This window comes from Bos grunniens, chromosome 4 (assembly GCF_055505025.1).
Source record: "Bos grunniens cultivar Pamir isolate PY7600 chromosome 4, Bosgru_T2T1.0, whole genome shotgun sequence".
NCBI lineage: Eukaryota > Metazoa > Chordata > Mammalia > Artiodactyla > Bovidae > Bos > Bos grunniens.
The window spans coordinates 93820843-93837753 of record NC_141168.1 but is presented as its reverse complement, the minus strand read 5'-3'; the positions used below and the strand labels follow the sequence as shown (position 1 = coordinate 93837753).

At 40.1% G+C, this 16911-nt stretch overlaps 1 protein-coding gene across 9 annotated transcripts in view; it reads right to left on the bottom strand.

Annotated features, from left to right (window-relative positions):
* Window positions 1-13730, bottom strand: part of SNX13 (sorting nexin 13) — a 147775-nt gene extending 134045 nt beyond the window's left edge. For 4 of the 9 annotated variants that reach the window (XM_086397487.1, XM_086397489.1, XM_086397488.1 and 1 more), the window contains exon 1: window positions 10791-13730. In XM_086397487.1, the coding sequence (XP_086253613.1) occupies window positions 10791-11384 (594 nt within the window). In that variant the 5' untranslated portion in view covers window positions 11385-13730. Of the gene's footprint in view, window positions 1-2667; window positions 2793-10790 lie in introns of those variants that run through there. The other 5 variants (XM_086397492.1, XM_086397494.1, XM_086397491.1 and 2 more) reach the window with 2 other exon arrangements.
* Window positions 13731-16911: the final 3181 nt, after the last annotated feature.

Genomic DNA, 16911 nt, shown 5'->3' with positions numbered 1-16911 from the left:
ATGGCCAGAAGAAATTATCGGTCAGTGAAAAGTTCTAGTTATGGTCATGGTATACAAGTGTCACCTCTCTTGATGTCCTCCTGATATTTAGTCTAAATTTAGCCCTAGGGCAACACATAAATCAGAAAGTTAATAAAAACTGAGAAAGTAAGGGAAGAATTAGATCACCTGGGTCAAAAGGGAATTACTTTATTTGATTTGACATTTTAAAACTTATCCAATGAAACAAAGACAAAACACAAAAAACTTCGAACAAATTTTAAACAAGTGGTTTAAAAAAATAAACCACTTGTTACTTACTTCTGAGGAAACAATAAAACCTAGCTGTTTCTTGGGTGTTACTGTGGGAAATACTGTGTGTGGTACTTACCATGCCATCTCACTTAATACTGAGAACACCCCTATGCGCTAAGGATCATTCATTTAAAAGTTACACCGATAGAAAACTGAGGTTCATAAAGGTTAATAACTTTATAAGGTCAAAACACTCCAAACTGACAAAACTTACAGATTCATATCCAAACAATCTGACACCAACTGTCAGTCTTAACCAAAAGCACATACTCTTCAGAAATTAAGAATGTAAGAATGCTCAATCTGTGTTTAGAAGAGATAAAGACATAGATGATAACACTCTTTTTGAGTTCCAGCAGAAAGATAACCTCACTAACTTCTGCAGTCCTATAAATTTTGCATTAGTGCTTAGTATTTGATTGAATATTATGAGCTATCAGACATTAACTTGTAGAACTTGGTTCAAAAAACATTTTCTATATAAAATACTCTTAAGCCTAATCAACTTTCCTAAAATTTGTATATAATTAATATACCCATTATTTGTACAGCCTATCATTTCAGTTTCTTTTTCTGTACCTTTGTTGTGCTATACATTTCACCTTGTCTCCAGCCTCCTCTAGCCCATTTCCTCTTATTCTGCTAGCTCTTACCAGGATTAGACCATTGCAACAGTTTAAGTGTTGAGCACTCAGGTAGTACACAAGAAAAAAGCATCAGATATTAGCAATTAACACTAGATATTAAAGTAGCTGGTTATATTAATAGTTGCAATCTAATTAACACCTTGAGGAAAACTCTGAGGGGGGAAAAAATGCCACCTCAAATAATCTCAGGAAGAGAAATCAAGAACAAACTCTAAGGTATATCATGACTTGGAGAAACACTGGTAATACATAGTATCAGAGTATCTTAAAATCAGACCATTATTTCCCCAAACTGAGGCAAAATTAAATGGAGGTGAAATTTTATTTCAGACTCTACTCTTCCATGTACAACTTCAACCAGTTTTATAAATTCCAAGCCTCAAATGACAGTGAATCCAAGAGCCATTCTCTATACACGTCCTGTCCTGTCGTCACACAACACTAGCCTGAAAATAAAAGATGTCACAATACAAAGAATCACATACTCTCTCACGTGCCAAGCCACAGCCAGGCTAAAAATAACTCCAGGGTTCCAGGAGCAAAAGCAAGTCAGGTTTAAATGGGAGTAACACTCACAAAGACTCCGCAATAATGCCGGGCTAAGGTCGAAAGCAAAGCAGGATTCACCTTAGGAGTCTCTTGGCTGCATCAGAATTAAAACTCCCTCAGGAAACTGGAGAAAATGGTGCAATAATCTAACAATGCTGAATTAGTCCAGATTGTATATGAGCCTCTGGTACTAACTGAAAGACTATTAAGCCAGTTTCATTTTCACCACTGAACACAGCAGAATTATATTATTAAACTTTTCTGGTACATGTTATTTCTGAATATGCAATGGAAACAGAGATGAGTGAAATGAGCAAACAGTAAGAGTGACATGGAGAGATATTTTAGGTAAGAGATCATGGTAGCAGCTGCCCTCCTAGAAAATGTACTCTCCAAATTTCCAAATTTTTGAAATTCGTGACCAAATTTTACTCCTGCAAATTTCAAGACAGCATTAAAGGTCATATAAACATCAAACACTCCACAAAGCACACAAAAATGTGTCTTACTGTACTATTATAAACAAAGCTTTAAGTTTATCTAGTTCTGGAATACAAATGAAATCATAAAAATAAAGCAGTAAGAGATACAAAATAAAATCCAAGTTGTTTGCATTTATAATTTATTATATAAAAGCAACACCAACCTAATCATATTTTTCCCTGTAGGAAAAATTAAAACAGAATTACATTCTAACTAAATGCTTGATGTTAGCTATTTTTTTTTTTTTTTTGGTCAAACTTTTGTGTGTTTTGTGATCCCAAACATAATTTTCAACCACAGTGTACTATTTTTAAAACCCTTATGGAGTTAGATACCAACTAGTCTTTAAAGGGTAATTAATGTGATAGTTTAAATTTACCAAAGACAATTTTTGTCCTAGTAATTTTTCAATTTACTTTCATTTTATTGGAGGGAATATTCAACATTCTTTTATTCGACAGCTATTTAGTGAGGACTAAGTGTTAAGCTCTGTTCCAGACACTGGGAACACAAGGTAAAGCACATATTCGGAGTTTACGTGAATATGTAATATATGAGGGCAGGGACCAAGTATTACTTTTACCAAGGTAATGGAATTCAGCCAGGTCTTTCAGTCAAATTTGGTAGACTTCTTAAGGAGTGATAAAGAGCTTTTTTCAGAAAAACAAAGCAAACAAAAAAAAGACAAATTCACCGATTTTTTTTTCACTTCTGTGAATTAGCGTGGAGCAAACAGAGACAGTAGAAATGGGTCAACTCTTCACTTGTAAGAAGCAGTTCATTTTAGAACTGCTATCTCATCCAAACTGGTAGTTTCACCTGGAGTTATTTAAAAAAAAGAAAAAAAAAGCAAGTAATTACCTGTTAATTACAAATTCTCCAAACTCTTATTCCTCTTAATTTTTCACCTTTTAATTATATTATGTTTTATTCTGACAAAAAAAAAAAAACCTCAAGGCTTCAGCTGAATGATGGCCAAACTGCCAACATTTAGCTCTGATGGTGAATTTTCTGAGGGGAGGTTTCAGATCAGATGCAACTTCAGCACCAGAACTTAGCATGTGCCTACCACACAGTAGGGGTATGTACGTTTTGTAAACAAAGTGACCCACAAAAAGTAGTCTTCAGTACAAGTTACTATCAAAGCTTTTTAAACACTGTACTAAACAACAGCTTTTCCTTTTTAGAACTTACCAGGGGTTGTTTAAAAATAAAAGATTTCTTTTGCCACAAATATTTCATAATATGTACAAACAAATGACTATGAACCCCCAAATAAGCAACCTTTTCCAAAAATATTTTTCGGAACTTCCCTTTCAGAATTCTTTGGAATCAGTTCACCAACCACAAAAGAAACTATCCTCACCACCAGTTGCCAAGACATGCTGTCAGTCTATTCTCTTTTTCCTTTCCCTTCTTTTGGTCTAATCCCTGACTCCCCTGTAATTGTACCAATAGCCAGAAGACACCCTCTTTTCTCCTGGGATCCACCCACCCACTGAGAAGCCAGTTAGCCATAAAGCTAGATGGAGCCTAGGGTTTGAATTCATGTAAGTGCACTGAGAGGAAAAAAATTATATATTAACCACTAATATTTGTATAATGATTGAGTTTACGAAGAGTTCTACTCTACCATTTATTCAGTTTTCACAACAATGTGAGAGTAACTAGGAAGGTGTTATCATCTCTGTTTTACACAGAAGGAAATTAAGACTCAGAAAGTTCAAACAACTTTCCCAGTGTCACATCATAAATAAACCATGACGTTAAGACTCATCCCTGTAATGCTTAACATATAGATCATACTTGGGTAGCCTCACTATTGAGGTACTAATAGACAAGTATCCAACACCATGACTCCAACCTATTATTCAAATTTTAACCATTTTTAACATGATAAAACAGAGCTGTCCACTTGATTCAAAAATAGAAAGTCAATGTTAAAATACCATCAATTGAGGGGGCACTTGGTCTCTGAAACCACAAAATTTCAAAACACAGTTTAAAAAGTCACAGCCTTGAACCTCACACAGGAATGCCATCAAGTCACAGCTTTGCCATCAAACAGTTAGTTAGCGAGTGGCCAGCATCAGAAACTCTCAACCGTGATAGAATCTGTTTTCTTCCTCTTCCAGAAGCTCACGCTCTCTCCTTTTCCACTATTAGTCAGCTAACAGAGCTTTCTTGATCCCACCTAAAACAATCTGTTTCAAACATCCTCTCATAGCCTTTCTTCCTCTCTCTAAGCATACTCTATTCCATAAACTAGAAATGACACCATACATAAACATAAGCACATCTAACAATGTGATAATTAAGAGAGAAAGCACGTTTTACAATCTGCAAAACTCTATGTACGTGCTGCTAGTTACCGCACACAGAAGTGAAGAGCCATTTCTCAAGTGTGCCTTACTATTCACACACCAATGCCTTGTTATCTTTTAAACTACAAACGTTAGTACTCAGTTCTTCCAAATTTAATTCTGTATTTCCTCAAATAAAATAATTTTATAAACTTGTGGCAATTAGTGCAAAACTTTTAAACACAGTGGACTAGTTAGGAAACTTTTATATCAATTTTTGTGAAAGTAAAAGTGTTAGTCATTCAGTTGTCTCCGACTCTTTGCGACCCCATAGGCAATAGCCCGCCAGGCTCCTGTGCCCATGGAATTCTCCAGGCAAGAATACTGGAGTGGGTTGCCATTCCCTTCTCCAGGGGATCTTTCTGACCCAGGGATCAAACCCAGATCTCCCACACTGCAGGCAGATTCTTAACCATTTGAGCCACCAGGGAAGCCCAATTCTTGTGAAACAGTGGTCAAAAAACACTTTGGAACAATCCATCTGAACATTAATATCTCTAAACCCAGGACATCCAAGAATGGTTATGGAAATCTAAAACCTCTTTTTTAATATTCTGAAATGCCAAATGGAAAAGCGAGACTTATCTAATATAAAGTTATAGGGTTTAACTAAAAAAATTCAAACATATTTGCTTTTGTTTGCAATTCTATCAATGAGTTAGCTAGTTGCTAATCAGAAGTGATGAAAAATGGGTATATGTGTACTACAGTAATAAAATATAAGGAAAATAAATATGAAATAAGAATAATTTATGTATAAGCTCTCTGAAAATCTGGAATCAATGGGGCAAAAAAATGAAACATAGGTCCTTTAGAATTCTTGAGAAATGGCTGACAATATTCAACTTCGTTTGTCAGAAGATCCTAAACAAAGTCATATGTAGAGTGACAAGGTGGCCTCATTCTAGACAGTGATGTCCTTATACTTCCTTTGTAAAATCTCTTTCCCACCTCTTAACATCCTTTGAAGGTCAATGGGCCTATTGTTCTCGTTCTGGTTAGTAGCCTTTAAAATGTCATTAATTAATAATTAAAGAAAGAGATCACATCGCTTAAGGAATAAGCCACCACAAGTGTATGTCTCCAAACAAATATATTAATCAACAAAATCAAGTCATAATTTTTTCTTAAGCACTTCCTATGAGCAAGGGTGTATGTGTGCGTGTCTTTTAAAAAGAGCTCTGAAAGTCCAAAGATCTCCCCTGATGCACAACTCATCACATCTCAGGGTTTCCCAAAGCAAAATACAACAAACTCTTTTAAGTCTTTATATTAAGTCAGGGTTCTCCAGACAAACAGAAGCAATAGGAAAAATTTTTTAAAGAGATATATTATGAAGGACTGGTTCACAAGCTTATGGAAGCTGAGAAGTCCCACCATCTGCTATCTGCAAGCTGGAAGGACAGGAGAGCCGGTGGTTTAATTCAGCCCAAAGGCCTGAGAATCAGGGAAGCTGATGGTATAAGTCATGGCCCAAGGGTAGAAGAAGATGAAATGGCAAGTTTGAGCTGGCACTCAAACAGTGAAGCAGAAAAAAGGGGCAAATTCCTTCTTCCTATTGTCTTCCTCAGGCCCTCAAGAGACTGGACAGTGCCCACCTACACTGCAGAGAACCATCTACCTAAGGAGTCCACCACTTCAAATGCTAATCTTGTCCTCATCCAGTTACACCCTCATCACTATACCCAGAAATACTGTTAAATGTGACACTCCAAGGCCGGTCGACACATAAAATTATCTATCACAGTCTGTATGCAATTTGACACAAATTCTAACACTTTCTCTGAGAGTAAATCACCTATCAAAAGCTATAAGAAGTCCCATCTAATTTTCCGTAGGCAAATCTTCCAAACGTACTTGAACCACAAAATTGTACTCCCTTAACAACTATTAACCAGGGGCTTCTAAAAGGGCAGCAGCCTATGCCTTATCCATCTGTACATATTTGTTAACCACAAAATCAAGAATTAGCATTAATATACAAAAAAATCAATAAATCTGGATGGAACTTACTTAGCACACCTGTAAGTAACATCTACTAATGCCCCATATTTACACACAACCCAAACAACTACTAAGTTTAAATAACTACAATTTTTATTCACTATTTTTAAAAGCATGTATGTCAACAGACTGCTGACTGGTTCTCATGCAAAGATAACCTCCAGAGTGTGCCATAGCACTGGACCAAATTAAGCATACTGTCCTACATCTTCTATACCTTTCACTTCAGTTCAGTCGCTCCGTCATGTCTGACTCTTTGCGACCCCATGAAGCGCAGCACGCCAGGCCTCCCTGTCCGTCACCAACTCCCGGAGTTCACTCAGACTCACGTCCATCGAGTCAGTGATGCCATCCAGCCATCTCATCCTCTGCAGTCCCCTTCTCCTCCTGCCCCCAATCCCTCCCAGCATCAGGGTCTTTTCCAGTGAGTCAACTCTTCGCATGAGGTAGCCAAAGTATTAAGAGTTTCAGGGTTAGCATCAGTCCTTCCAATGAATCCCCAGGATTGATCTCCTTTAGGATGGACTGGTTGGATCTCCTTGCAGTCCAAGGGACTCTCAAGAGTCTTCTCCAACACCACAGTTCAAAAGCATCAATTCTTCGGCGCTCAGCTTTCTTCACAGTCCAACTCACATCCATACATGACCACTGGAAAAACCATAGCCTTGACCAGACGGACCTTTGTTGACAAAGTAATATCTCTGCTTTTTAATATGCTATCTAGGTTGGTCATAACTTTCCTTCCAAAGAGTAAGCGTCTTTTACTTTCATGGCTGCAATCACCATCTGCAGTGATTTTCGAGTAACTACTCACTTACCCATACCCTAAGTCCGATATGTTGAAATTCACTCCTATTTTAAAAAGAGTGGCACTTCCCAGGTGGCGCTAACAATGCAGGTAGGCAGAAGACATGGGAGTTCAATTCCTGGTTAGAGAAGATCCCCTGGAGGATGGTGTGGCAACCCACTCCAGGATTCTTGCCTGGAGAATCCCCACGGACAGAGGATCCAGATGGGCTACAGTCCATGGGGGTCACAGAGCCGGACACGACTGAAGCGACTTAGCACACAGAGGATAAGTAAGTGAGCTTTAAACAAACAATTTTCAAGTATAGTATTCACAAATTATTGGACAAATATTATAAGAGGAACTTTAAAATTAAGAAGTCCTGAAAAAAAGGTCAAATGGACATCAAGTGGAGAAAAAAAAAATCCTCTCATCCATATATGGAAATGCAAAGGACACAAATACACAAATATAGCCAGAGAGTCTTCTAAATACTTCAATAGTATTTAGAATGAAAACAAAACGAAGTCAAAAAACTTAAATTGAGAACTATGTTAATAACTTCTCTTTACATTAAAAAAAGAAAAAACAGCATAATGATCCACTGGGGCTCTACTTTCAATTCACACTAATCTATCATATCTCACAGGTTTCTAAGTTCAGTGTATACAAATGAATTTGCTCAACTGGAGAAAATTTTCCTTTCAGCTTAATTTAATGTAGCCCTTAATTGAACACTTGCATGGTTTCTCACTTCTGCTAAGGTTCAAAAACCTAGTCTGACAAAATGCAAAAGTGAAAAGTTTCACCTGAATGTTTATTATTCTCATTTGATATGAATGTTACATTAAGTAGCTATATTTTTCACATCCCCACTTCAGTTTAAAAAAAACAACCAAACTAAAAACAGTGTGCTGATGATTATGAGCTACAAAAAAAAAGATTAATGATGCATTCCATACTGAGCCACAGAAACAACAAACACTTTAGAATGAGTTCCTAGGTGTGATTACTGACGCAACCAGATGTATAACTTAAAGGAAGCTATTTTAATCCCCAACCTCAGTCTTCTTATCTGGCTAATGGGGCTACCTCCCGCCCCAGTGTTGTGATGTGAAAGAACTGAGCAGACTGTGTGATTCACCACTTTCTGGGCACAGTATACACTCACTGAACAGAGCTCATCATTATACATTCTGAGATCTCAAATAAAACAAATCACAGCCCCCAGACATGCTGATATCTAAGTTAGCACTAAGAGAAGCACTAAGAAGAAATCCCACACTACAATTTTAGTAAACCAATACTGAATATCATTTTATATCCAAAATATTTCAAAACAGGACTATTTCTGAATGTGGTCCAAAAAAACCTAAGTTCAAGTAAAAAAGTCTTTCTCAAGTAATAATAATTTTCAGCTTATCTACTACAATATTCAGACAAAGAAGCAGTATGTTTTAAAATCTATGAAGAGAGCTGGAAATTGCTCCTAGGGAGCAACATGGTCAGAGTTCTGTACCTACTCAGGAGATGGGATTCCAGTTTCACCTCTGCCACTAATAATTATTTGGCCTTGGACAAGTCTCTGGGCTTCAGTTTTCTAATCTATAAAATGATTACTCACAGACATAGATAAGATCCAAGTAGCATTTAATCTGGGCCTTACTTTGGAAAAGTAATCCAGGCTAGTTGTTAACAACGGACTTAGCAGAGATAGCCAAGGTTGGAACCCTGGCTCTGACTCTTAAAAGCTAAGTGCAGCACACACACGTACGTGTACACACACACACATACACACAACTAAAGCACATCTAACTACACACACACACACACACACACAACTAAAGCACAAAGAACTACAATGACTGACTTACTATTGAAAATATCTCACTGAAACATGAAATTATTTTAAAACAGGGAAGCTTAGGGGAATTCCCAGGTGGCCTTGTGGTTAGGATTTCAGGCTTTCACTGCCCATGGCCCAGGTTCAATCCCAGGTCAGAGAACTGAGATCCTACCAGCCATGAAGCGTGGCCAAAAAATAATTTAAACAATGAAACACAGACGCTTAGAAAGTTCAGTCTTCCCCAATTTACTAGTAGCACCAAGAAAGCATTACAACTCTTCAATGGCTGCTAACCTAAGCCAAATTTAATCAAAAGATCATCTCCTAAAATACTGTATATTATCAACAGCACTGAAAAATTATAAGGCTAATCTTTCCCACAAAATACCACACTAAAGGTAAAAATAAACTTTTGATACTTATCTTTTTTTCCAGACCTAATACTGCTAATGACAACAGAAGCTTATTGATGTACCATCATCTCTGGGAATAAAATTAACTACTGGAGTGAAAAAAAAAAAAATCTGTGGGATATAGAAATACAAAATGAACTACAAACTACTAGAAATAAGTAGTTCATGAGCTAAAATCAGCCAATAAGGACTGACCAGGCACATCATATGCCAGGCTCTGTACACATTATCAAGTACAAATACCAAAGTATGAAGTTCCTCAGAGTCAATAAAGTAGGACAGGTAAGTCCTCTATTACCACGTTTTCACACAACAAAAGCCACTCATCTACACACATTTCTATCAGTCCAAGTAGGAATACTTCCCACCGCCCATTAAAATTTCTTCCTATCCTTAGTTCAGCCCACAAAGATGCCCAAACTAGTCCCTGACAGCTGACACTGGAATTTTCACAGGACTTCAAGTGAGTAGCTTCTAAGACATTTCCTCAAATCCACAAGCCTCAGAATTTATCTTCAATGACATCCAAGAGCATACACCACAACACCTGACTGTGTGAGGTCAAGTACCCAGTTAAATCAATTTTGTTCTTCCCCTTAAAGTACTGCTACAGAAGGCAAACTCTGCTTCTTCAAAAAGTCTACTTTTTGCAATGGACATCAGACAACAGAAAAGGGAAACTGACTGGCTAGTCACAGTTGCCCTACTTCCATTTCAGGACCAAGGGGAAAAAAAAAAAAAGAACTGTTCCACTGAAAGTACCAAGGGAGCCTTAAGCAAATCAAGAGGACAGATGCTAAACTCAACTTTCTGATTCCCACGATTTAAGCGAAAGGTGAGGGGTGTGCGATAGGGCGTTAATGTAACCGGGCTACCCAAGTGTCCCCTTAGACAAAGAGGTCCTCTGCACGAAGTAGTCAAGGTGGGGGCGGGAAACCAGCCCGACTGGCCGAGTGACAAACCCAGGATGCTGACCGAGTTGGGAAGTGGAGGGCCCTAGAGGCCAGGGACACCAGAAGGGAGACACCTCGGGCAAACCGTAGGGGAACAGGGACCAGCCCGAACGCAAAGAGACCGACGCTGCCACAGAGCAACGCGTAAGGGGACGCCACGAAGGGAGCGGCGAGTCAGGAGGCAGCGACAGCAGCAGGGAGACCAGTGCCAGGGGCGACGGGCAAGTGGCAATCGCGAAACCAGAGGCACAGGCAAGCCGGAGGTGGTGGGACTGTTGACTCAGCACCGCTCCTATTCAAGGGGCACTTGTAGGATCCCCGCTGCTGCTCGGCCCCGGGGGCCTGCTACCAAAGGTCGGGCCCGCCAGCGGCTGAAATGATGTTATCTGACCGGCCAGCGCCGGCCCCTTCCCCATTTCACAGGTAAACACTGGCCGCCGTCGCCGCTTACCTCTGTTAGCATTATTACACCCCGGGGAAGTGAGCTCCTCCCTAGCCTCGCCGCATGGCAACAGCCGTAGCAGCAGCGAAAACTGCCTGAGCCGCCGCCAACGGCGGCAACAGCTCCTTCAGTCCTCTCCCGGGCGGCGGCTTTACTCGGCTTCGCTGGCTTCCCCCCTGCCCGGCTGCTCGCGACGGACGCGCCGCCATCTTGGAAGAGCGACGTCCGCGTCTCCCTGCGACGTGCGCTCCCATTGGCGGGCGCAGGGGCCGCCGGCGTCTCGTGACTGTCGCCATAGCGCCGGCGCTCGGGGAAACGGAGGCGGGCGGCTGAAGACCAGCTCAGCGCTAGTGGCCAAGGCCCCGCGGCAGGGCGCAGTGGCTGACTTGGGGCCGCCGGGAGGACAGACAGGCCCCACCGTGGGGCCGGCCCGGGAGCGGGCGCGAGCGCCCGAGGTGACTGCTTATCTTCGGGCGCACGCCGGGGTCGGTCGGCCCTCGGGTGAAGCGGCGGAGGCCGAGGCTCCGATGGCTGGCGCGGAGGACCTCGCGCGTCTCGGGTATAAGGAGGCAGAGGTCCAGGAGAAAAACTTCCTTTTCGCATTTCCCTGGCCCTGCGGCGACCTAAGAGCAGCCGGAGGATGTTCGTCTTTCTCCACTGTTTGTGGCTTAAATATGATCTGAAACTGCTCCCTGCTCAGTCCTTCTCCTAAACTTTGCCAGAAACTTTCCTTTGTCCTTACCAATCCTCAGCGAGTTCTCTACTGGGGTGCGCGACGGGTAGTAGAAGCTATACAGGCATATCAGCTTTACCCATATCGTAGCAGTTAGACTGTCGCTGATTCGATGATTGGCCAGCACCTGTATAACAATGAGGGCTTGGTTTTGCCCCTCATGAGAAATCTCTAAAAAAATAAAAGCCAGTTTTGCTTTTTAACTGAGGTCTGTACAGCTCTACTGGCTTTTTGATGCAATGTGTGTATGTGTGTATATCATAGCAAATTTCAGCAGGTATCATTGTAAATAGTCATGACTTAAATGGGACAGAGCTCTGGAACCCAGCATGCATAGAAGCCCTGAGACAGACACTGTTCTAAACCTGAAACTAGATGACTTACGATGTGTGAAACAAGGCAGTCACTTCTACCTGAATTGTAGTGAAAGTAGTTTACCTGAATCTGCTCTCTATAAAGTGTGTTACCCTGTTGTAAGAAACCAGTTTCCAAAGAAATTGACAAGTTTTCACATTTGACATGCAGAATCCTTCCATCTCTTTTAAGGGGATACTAAGGCATTTCCGAAAACTAAGACCAGTAGAAGTTCCTCTCTAGTGGAGTCCCCGTCCCCCTTCCCTAACGGTAGTACTATTGTGTAAAATGAAATTTACTTAATACATTACTCTTAAATTCTCAAGGCGTTACGGACCTTGTGTTACCTCGTGTCCTCATCAAGGAAACAGGATGATTCATTTTGGTAGTCAGAAATTAAAGATAAATCCTGATTTTACTCACTTCAACTAATTGAGGCAAGTAATTTTGTGTTGCTTTGATCTACATCTGATACATAATTTCCATATTAAAGGGCCAGCAAAATTACGACCTCTGCAACAGAATAAAATGTGTTACTGATATTGACAGCATAAGCCATGAATAGGAAATAAGATTGGAAAATACTATCTGGCCTAAGACACTAAGGGAAATGAAGAGATACTAGAGACAAGAACCTGGAAAAAGACAACTGTTCCAATGTATAAATAAAACAGGAGGCTCATTAATATTTAAGATACCAACTAGTAAATTCAAACTGTAATCCAGGTGTCTGCCCTGAGTAATTTTGTTTCACATATTTTTCCCATTCCAGAAGCAAGGCATTTTCATTTGTTCTAAAGGTGGTAAATTAAGTGTAAACACAACTTGAGGTTTGTACCAACCTGTAATATGACATGGGTATACTTTTAACGTTTAGGAGTTTGTAGACCAAAGAGCAAGTCAAAATCGTTAACTCCAAGTTTTCTTACCCAGAGTTATTTCTGTGACCTAAAAAAGCCCTTGTGCTATCTAGTCTCCCCAGTCCCACCCCACATCCACCTCTCTGACCTCATTTCTACTAAGCATTGCTCCTGTAAGCATGGTATCCTTCTAGCCCTGGGGCCTTTGCACTGACTGTTTATCTAGAAGCATCTTTCCACCAGATACCCACATGGCTAGATCTCTCACTTCTGTTCCATCTTTGCTCAAATGTCATTTTTTTCTAAGGAAGACTACATTTAAAATGTTACCCCTCCCCCAGCATCCTCCTAAAAGACCCTGAAAGGAAAAGGCGTAATTAAAACTGAATTTTAAAAAAATCCCTGGTGTTGAATTTTTTTTTAATTGACCATTGTGTTTTCTTATCTTCATGTTAGTGGGGGAATTTCTTTTACTGTCAATAGAATGCCGGAGAGAAGTTTATGACAGAATTGTAAGCTGAGCCTTTCCCTTAACCTTACGTAACTGCTGATATTTTCAATGGCGGTAATAGGATAGGGGGGATAAAAAGATAAAATATGTTAAAAAAAAATTTTTTTCCCTCGAGCATGAGTTAAAAGTTATTTTGTTAGCAAGGGAAGCAACAAAGTAAGAGACTTATGGAAGTTGGGAAAGAGAATGCTTACAGAAGCAGCTAGCTTAAAAAAAAAAAAAGTAAACATCTAATTTGGCACAGATTGCAGTTTCATTCCATGTGGTCTTAAAAACATCCTATCACTTGTAAAGGAAACTTGGGACAGGCTGACCTAAGATGCCAGGTTTTTTGGCTATCAATCAGAAATTTAAAACAACAAAATAATCCATCTTAAGAAACATGATAAGGACACAGCTGTGGTTGTAACTGCGAAAGGTTTAATTCCTCAGCAGCCAGTTCGTCCAGTTAACACAGAAAGGATGACAAAAAGGTCAGAGGCACAAATCAAGTGTGTAATGCTTTTAAATAGGGCATTGCTGGTGATTTCTAAACCTTAGAGCAACAATTCAGAATATCTAGTTTGTCTTTTTAATTTTAAAGCAAAGAAAAAAAATTATTCTACATATTCAGGTTGTCACATATTGGCTGTAATCCTTTCTGAGAAACTGGGAAAGTGTAATGTCAATCTCCCAAGCAAATTCCATCTATCGAACAGTTGGCGCATTTAATCCTTTGGTTTCTTAAGCCATTTTACTAGCTACAGTTTATTCATGAGGCAGTGTCATCAATGTCACCTATCACCTCCACTGAACATTAAATAGTACCATATGTTCATTAGTAAGGTCCAGTATGACAGTCAGTGTATCAGTATTGAAATAATACATTGCCAACAGAAGAGACACGTTATAAAACAACAGCAGGATATCCTGATTCTTTTTTATAGCTTTAGTATGACACCAATAAGACAGAAATTTCAAAGTATTTAAGAGTGATCTGAAGTCTAGCTTCAACTAGCTCAGCATGTGCTTTTTTCTTAAAACAGTATTTTTTGAAGAAATACTGAGGCAACTCAAGGCTGAGAGAGGCAGATATAATACGAAGTTTCTCTAACATCACATAGAGCCATAAAATAATAATATTCACAGTTCAATTCAGTCCAGTTGCTCAGTCGTGTCCGACTCTTTTCAACCCCATGAATCGCAGCACACCAGGCTTCCCTGTCCATCACCAACTCCTGGTGTTCATTCAAACTCACGTCCATTGAGTCGGTGATGCCATCCAGCCGTCTCATCCTCTGTCGTCCCCTTCTCCTGCCCCCAATCCCTCCCAGCATCAGAGTCTTTTCCAATGAGTCAACTCTTCACATGAGGTGGCCAAAACTGGAGTTTCAGCTTTAGCATCATTCCTTCCAATGAACACCCAGGACTGATCTTTAGGATGGACTGGTTGGATCTCCTTGCAGTCCAAGGGACTCTCAAGAGTCTTCTGCAACACCACAGTTCAAAAGCATCAATTCTTCAGCGCTCAGCTTTAGCTCCACAATGGTACCAAGATCTTCATAGAAAGGACCTTATGAATATGTAGAGGTCTGTAGTGTATTTCAGAGGTTTTCCTATATCACTGACAACCTCAGTCAGTAATTTTTAAAACAAATATTTGTACACCATAAAAATTAGGCCCTGAGCACTTTTCAAAGAGTTATTTCTCAATTGTTGATACTGTTTTTCAGTGTATGGGCCAGGTGCTGAGGGTGGCATTTCACATACATTTAACAACTGAAAATGACTATCCCAGTAGATCTTAATAACCTCCAGGCTATGAGAGTTTTAGTAACTTAACTGAGATCACCTATCAAGGATACATGCTATCAATGTGATCCTGATGTTGACCTCAATCACCACCTCCTCTTTGAGTATGGTGTTCAGTCCCTAAGTCATGTCCCAGTCTTTGCAACCCCGTGGATTGCAGGACACCAGCCCCACCCCACCCCCAACCCGCGTCCTCCACTATCTCCCAGTTTGCTCAAATTCATATCCATTGAGTTGGTGATGCTTTCTAACCATCTCATCCTATGCTGCCCCTTTCTCCTTTTGCCTTCAAATCTTTCCCAGCATGAGAGCCTTTTCCAAAGAGTCAGCTCTTCACATCAGGTGGTCAAAGCGTTGGAGCTTAATCATCAGTCCTTCCAATGAATATTCAGGACTGATTTCCTTTAGGATTGACTGGTTTGTCTCCTTGCAGTCCAAGGGACTCTCAACAGTCTTCTCCAACACCACAATTCAAAAGCATCAATTCTTCGACACTCAGCCTTCTTCATGGTTCAACTCTCACACCCATACATGACTACTGGAAAAACCATAGCTTTGACTTTGTTGGCAAAATGATGTCTCTGCTTTTTAATACGCTGTCTAGGTTTTTCATAGCTTTTCTTCCAAGGAGCAAGTTCTTTTCACTTCATGGCTGCTGTCACCATCTGAGTGATATTGGAGCTCAAGAAAATAAAATCTGTCACCGCTTCCACATTTCCCTCTTCTATTTGCAATGAATTCATAGGACCAGATGCCATGATCTTAGTTTTTTGAATGTTGAGTTTTAAGCCAGTTTTAAGCCTTTTTCACTCTCCTCTTTCACCTTCATCCAGAGGCTCTTTACTTCCCCTTCTGCATATCTGAGGTTGTTGATATTTCTCCTGGCACTCTTTATTCCAGCCTGTGCTTCATCCAGCCCAGCATTTCGCACGATGTACTCTGCATAGAAGTTAAGCAGGGTGGCAATATATAGCCTTGATGTACTCCTTTCCCAATTTGGAACCAGTCTGTTGTTCCATGTCTGGTTTCAACTGTTGCTTCTTGACCTGCATAACAGATTTCTCAGGAGGCAGGTAAGGTGGTCTGGCACTCCCTTCTCTGTAAGAATTTTCTAGTTTATTGTAATCCACACAGTCAAAGGCTTTAGCATATTCAAAGAAGCAGAAGTAGATGTTTTTCTGGAGCTCCCTTGCTTTCTCCATGAACCAGTGAATGTTGGCAATTTGACCTCTGGTTCCTCTGCCTCTTTGAAACCCAGCTTGTACATCTGGAAGTTCTCAGTTCACATATTGCTGAAGCTGAGCTTGAAGGCTATTTGAGCATAGACTTGAAGTATGTGAAATGAGCATAATTGTATGGGAGATTGAACATTCTTTGGCATTGCTCTTCTTAGGGATTGGTATGAAACTGATCTTTTTCAATCCTGTGGCCATTGGTGAGTTTTCCAAATTTGCTGACACGTTGAGTGCAGCACTTTGACAGCATCATCTTTTAGGATTTTAAATAGCTCAACTGGAAGTCTGTCACCTCCACTAGCTTTGTTCATACTAATGCTTCTTGAGACCCACTTGTCTTCCCACTCTAGGATATCTGGCTCTAGGTAAGTGACCACACCATTATAGTTATCCAGGTCATTAAGACCTTTTTGTATAGGTCTGTATATTCTTGCCACTTCCTTTTAATCTCTTCTGGCTTGTGTTAGGTCCTTAAGGTTTCTGTCCTTTATCATGCCCATCCTTCTATGAACTGTTCCCTTGGTATCTCCAGTTTTCTTGAAGATATCTCTAGTCTTTCCCATTATATTGTTTGCCTGTATTTCTTTGCTTTGTTCATTGAAGAAGACCTTCTTTGAGTATAGATCTACATAAATTATTTCAAATT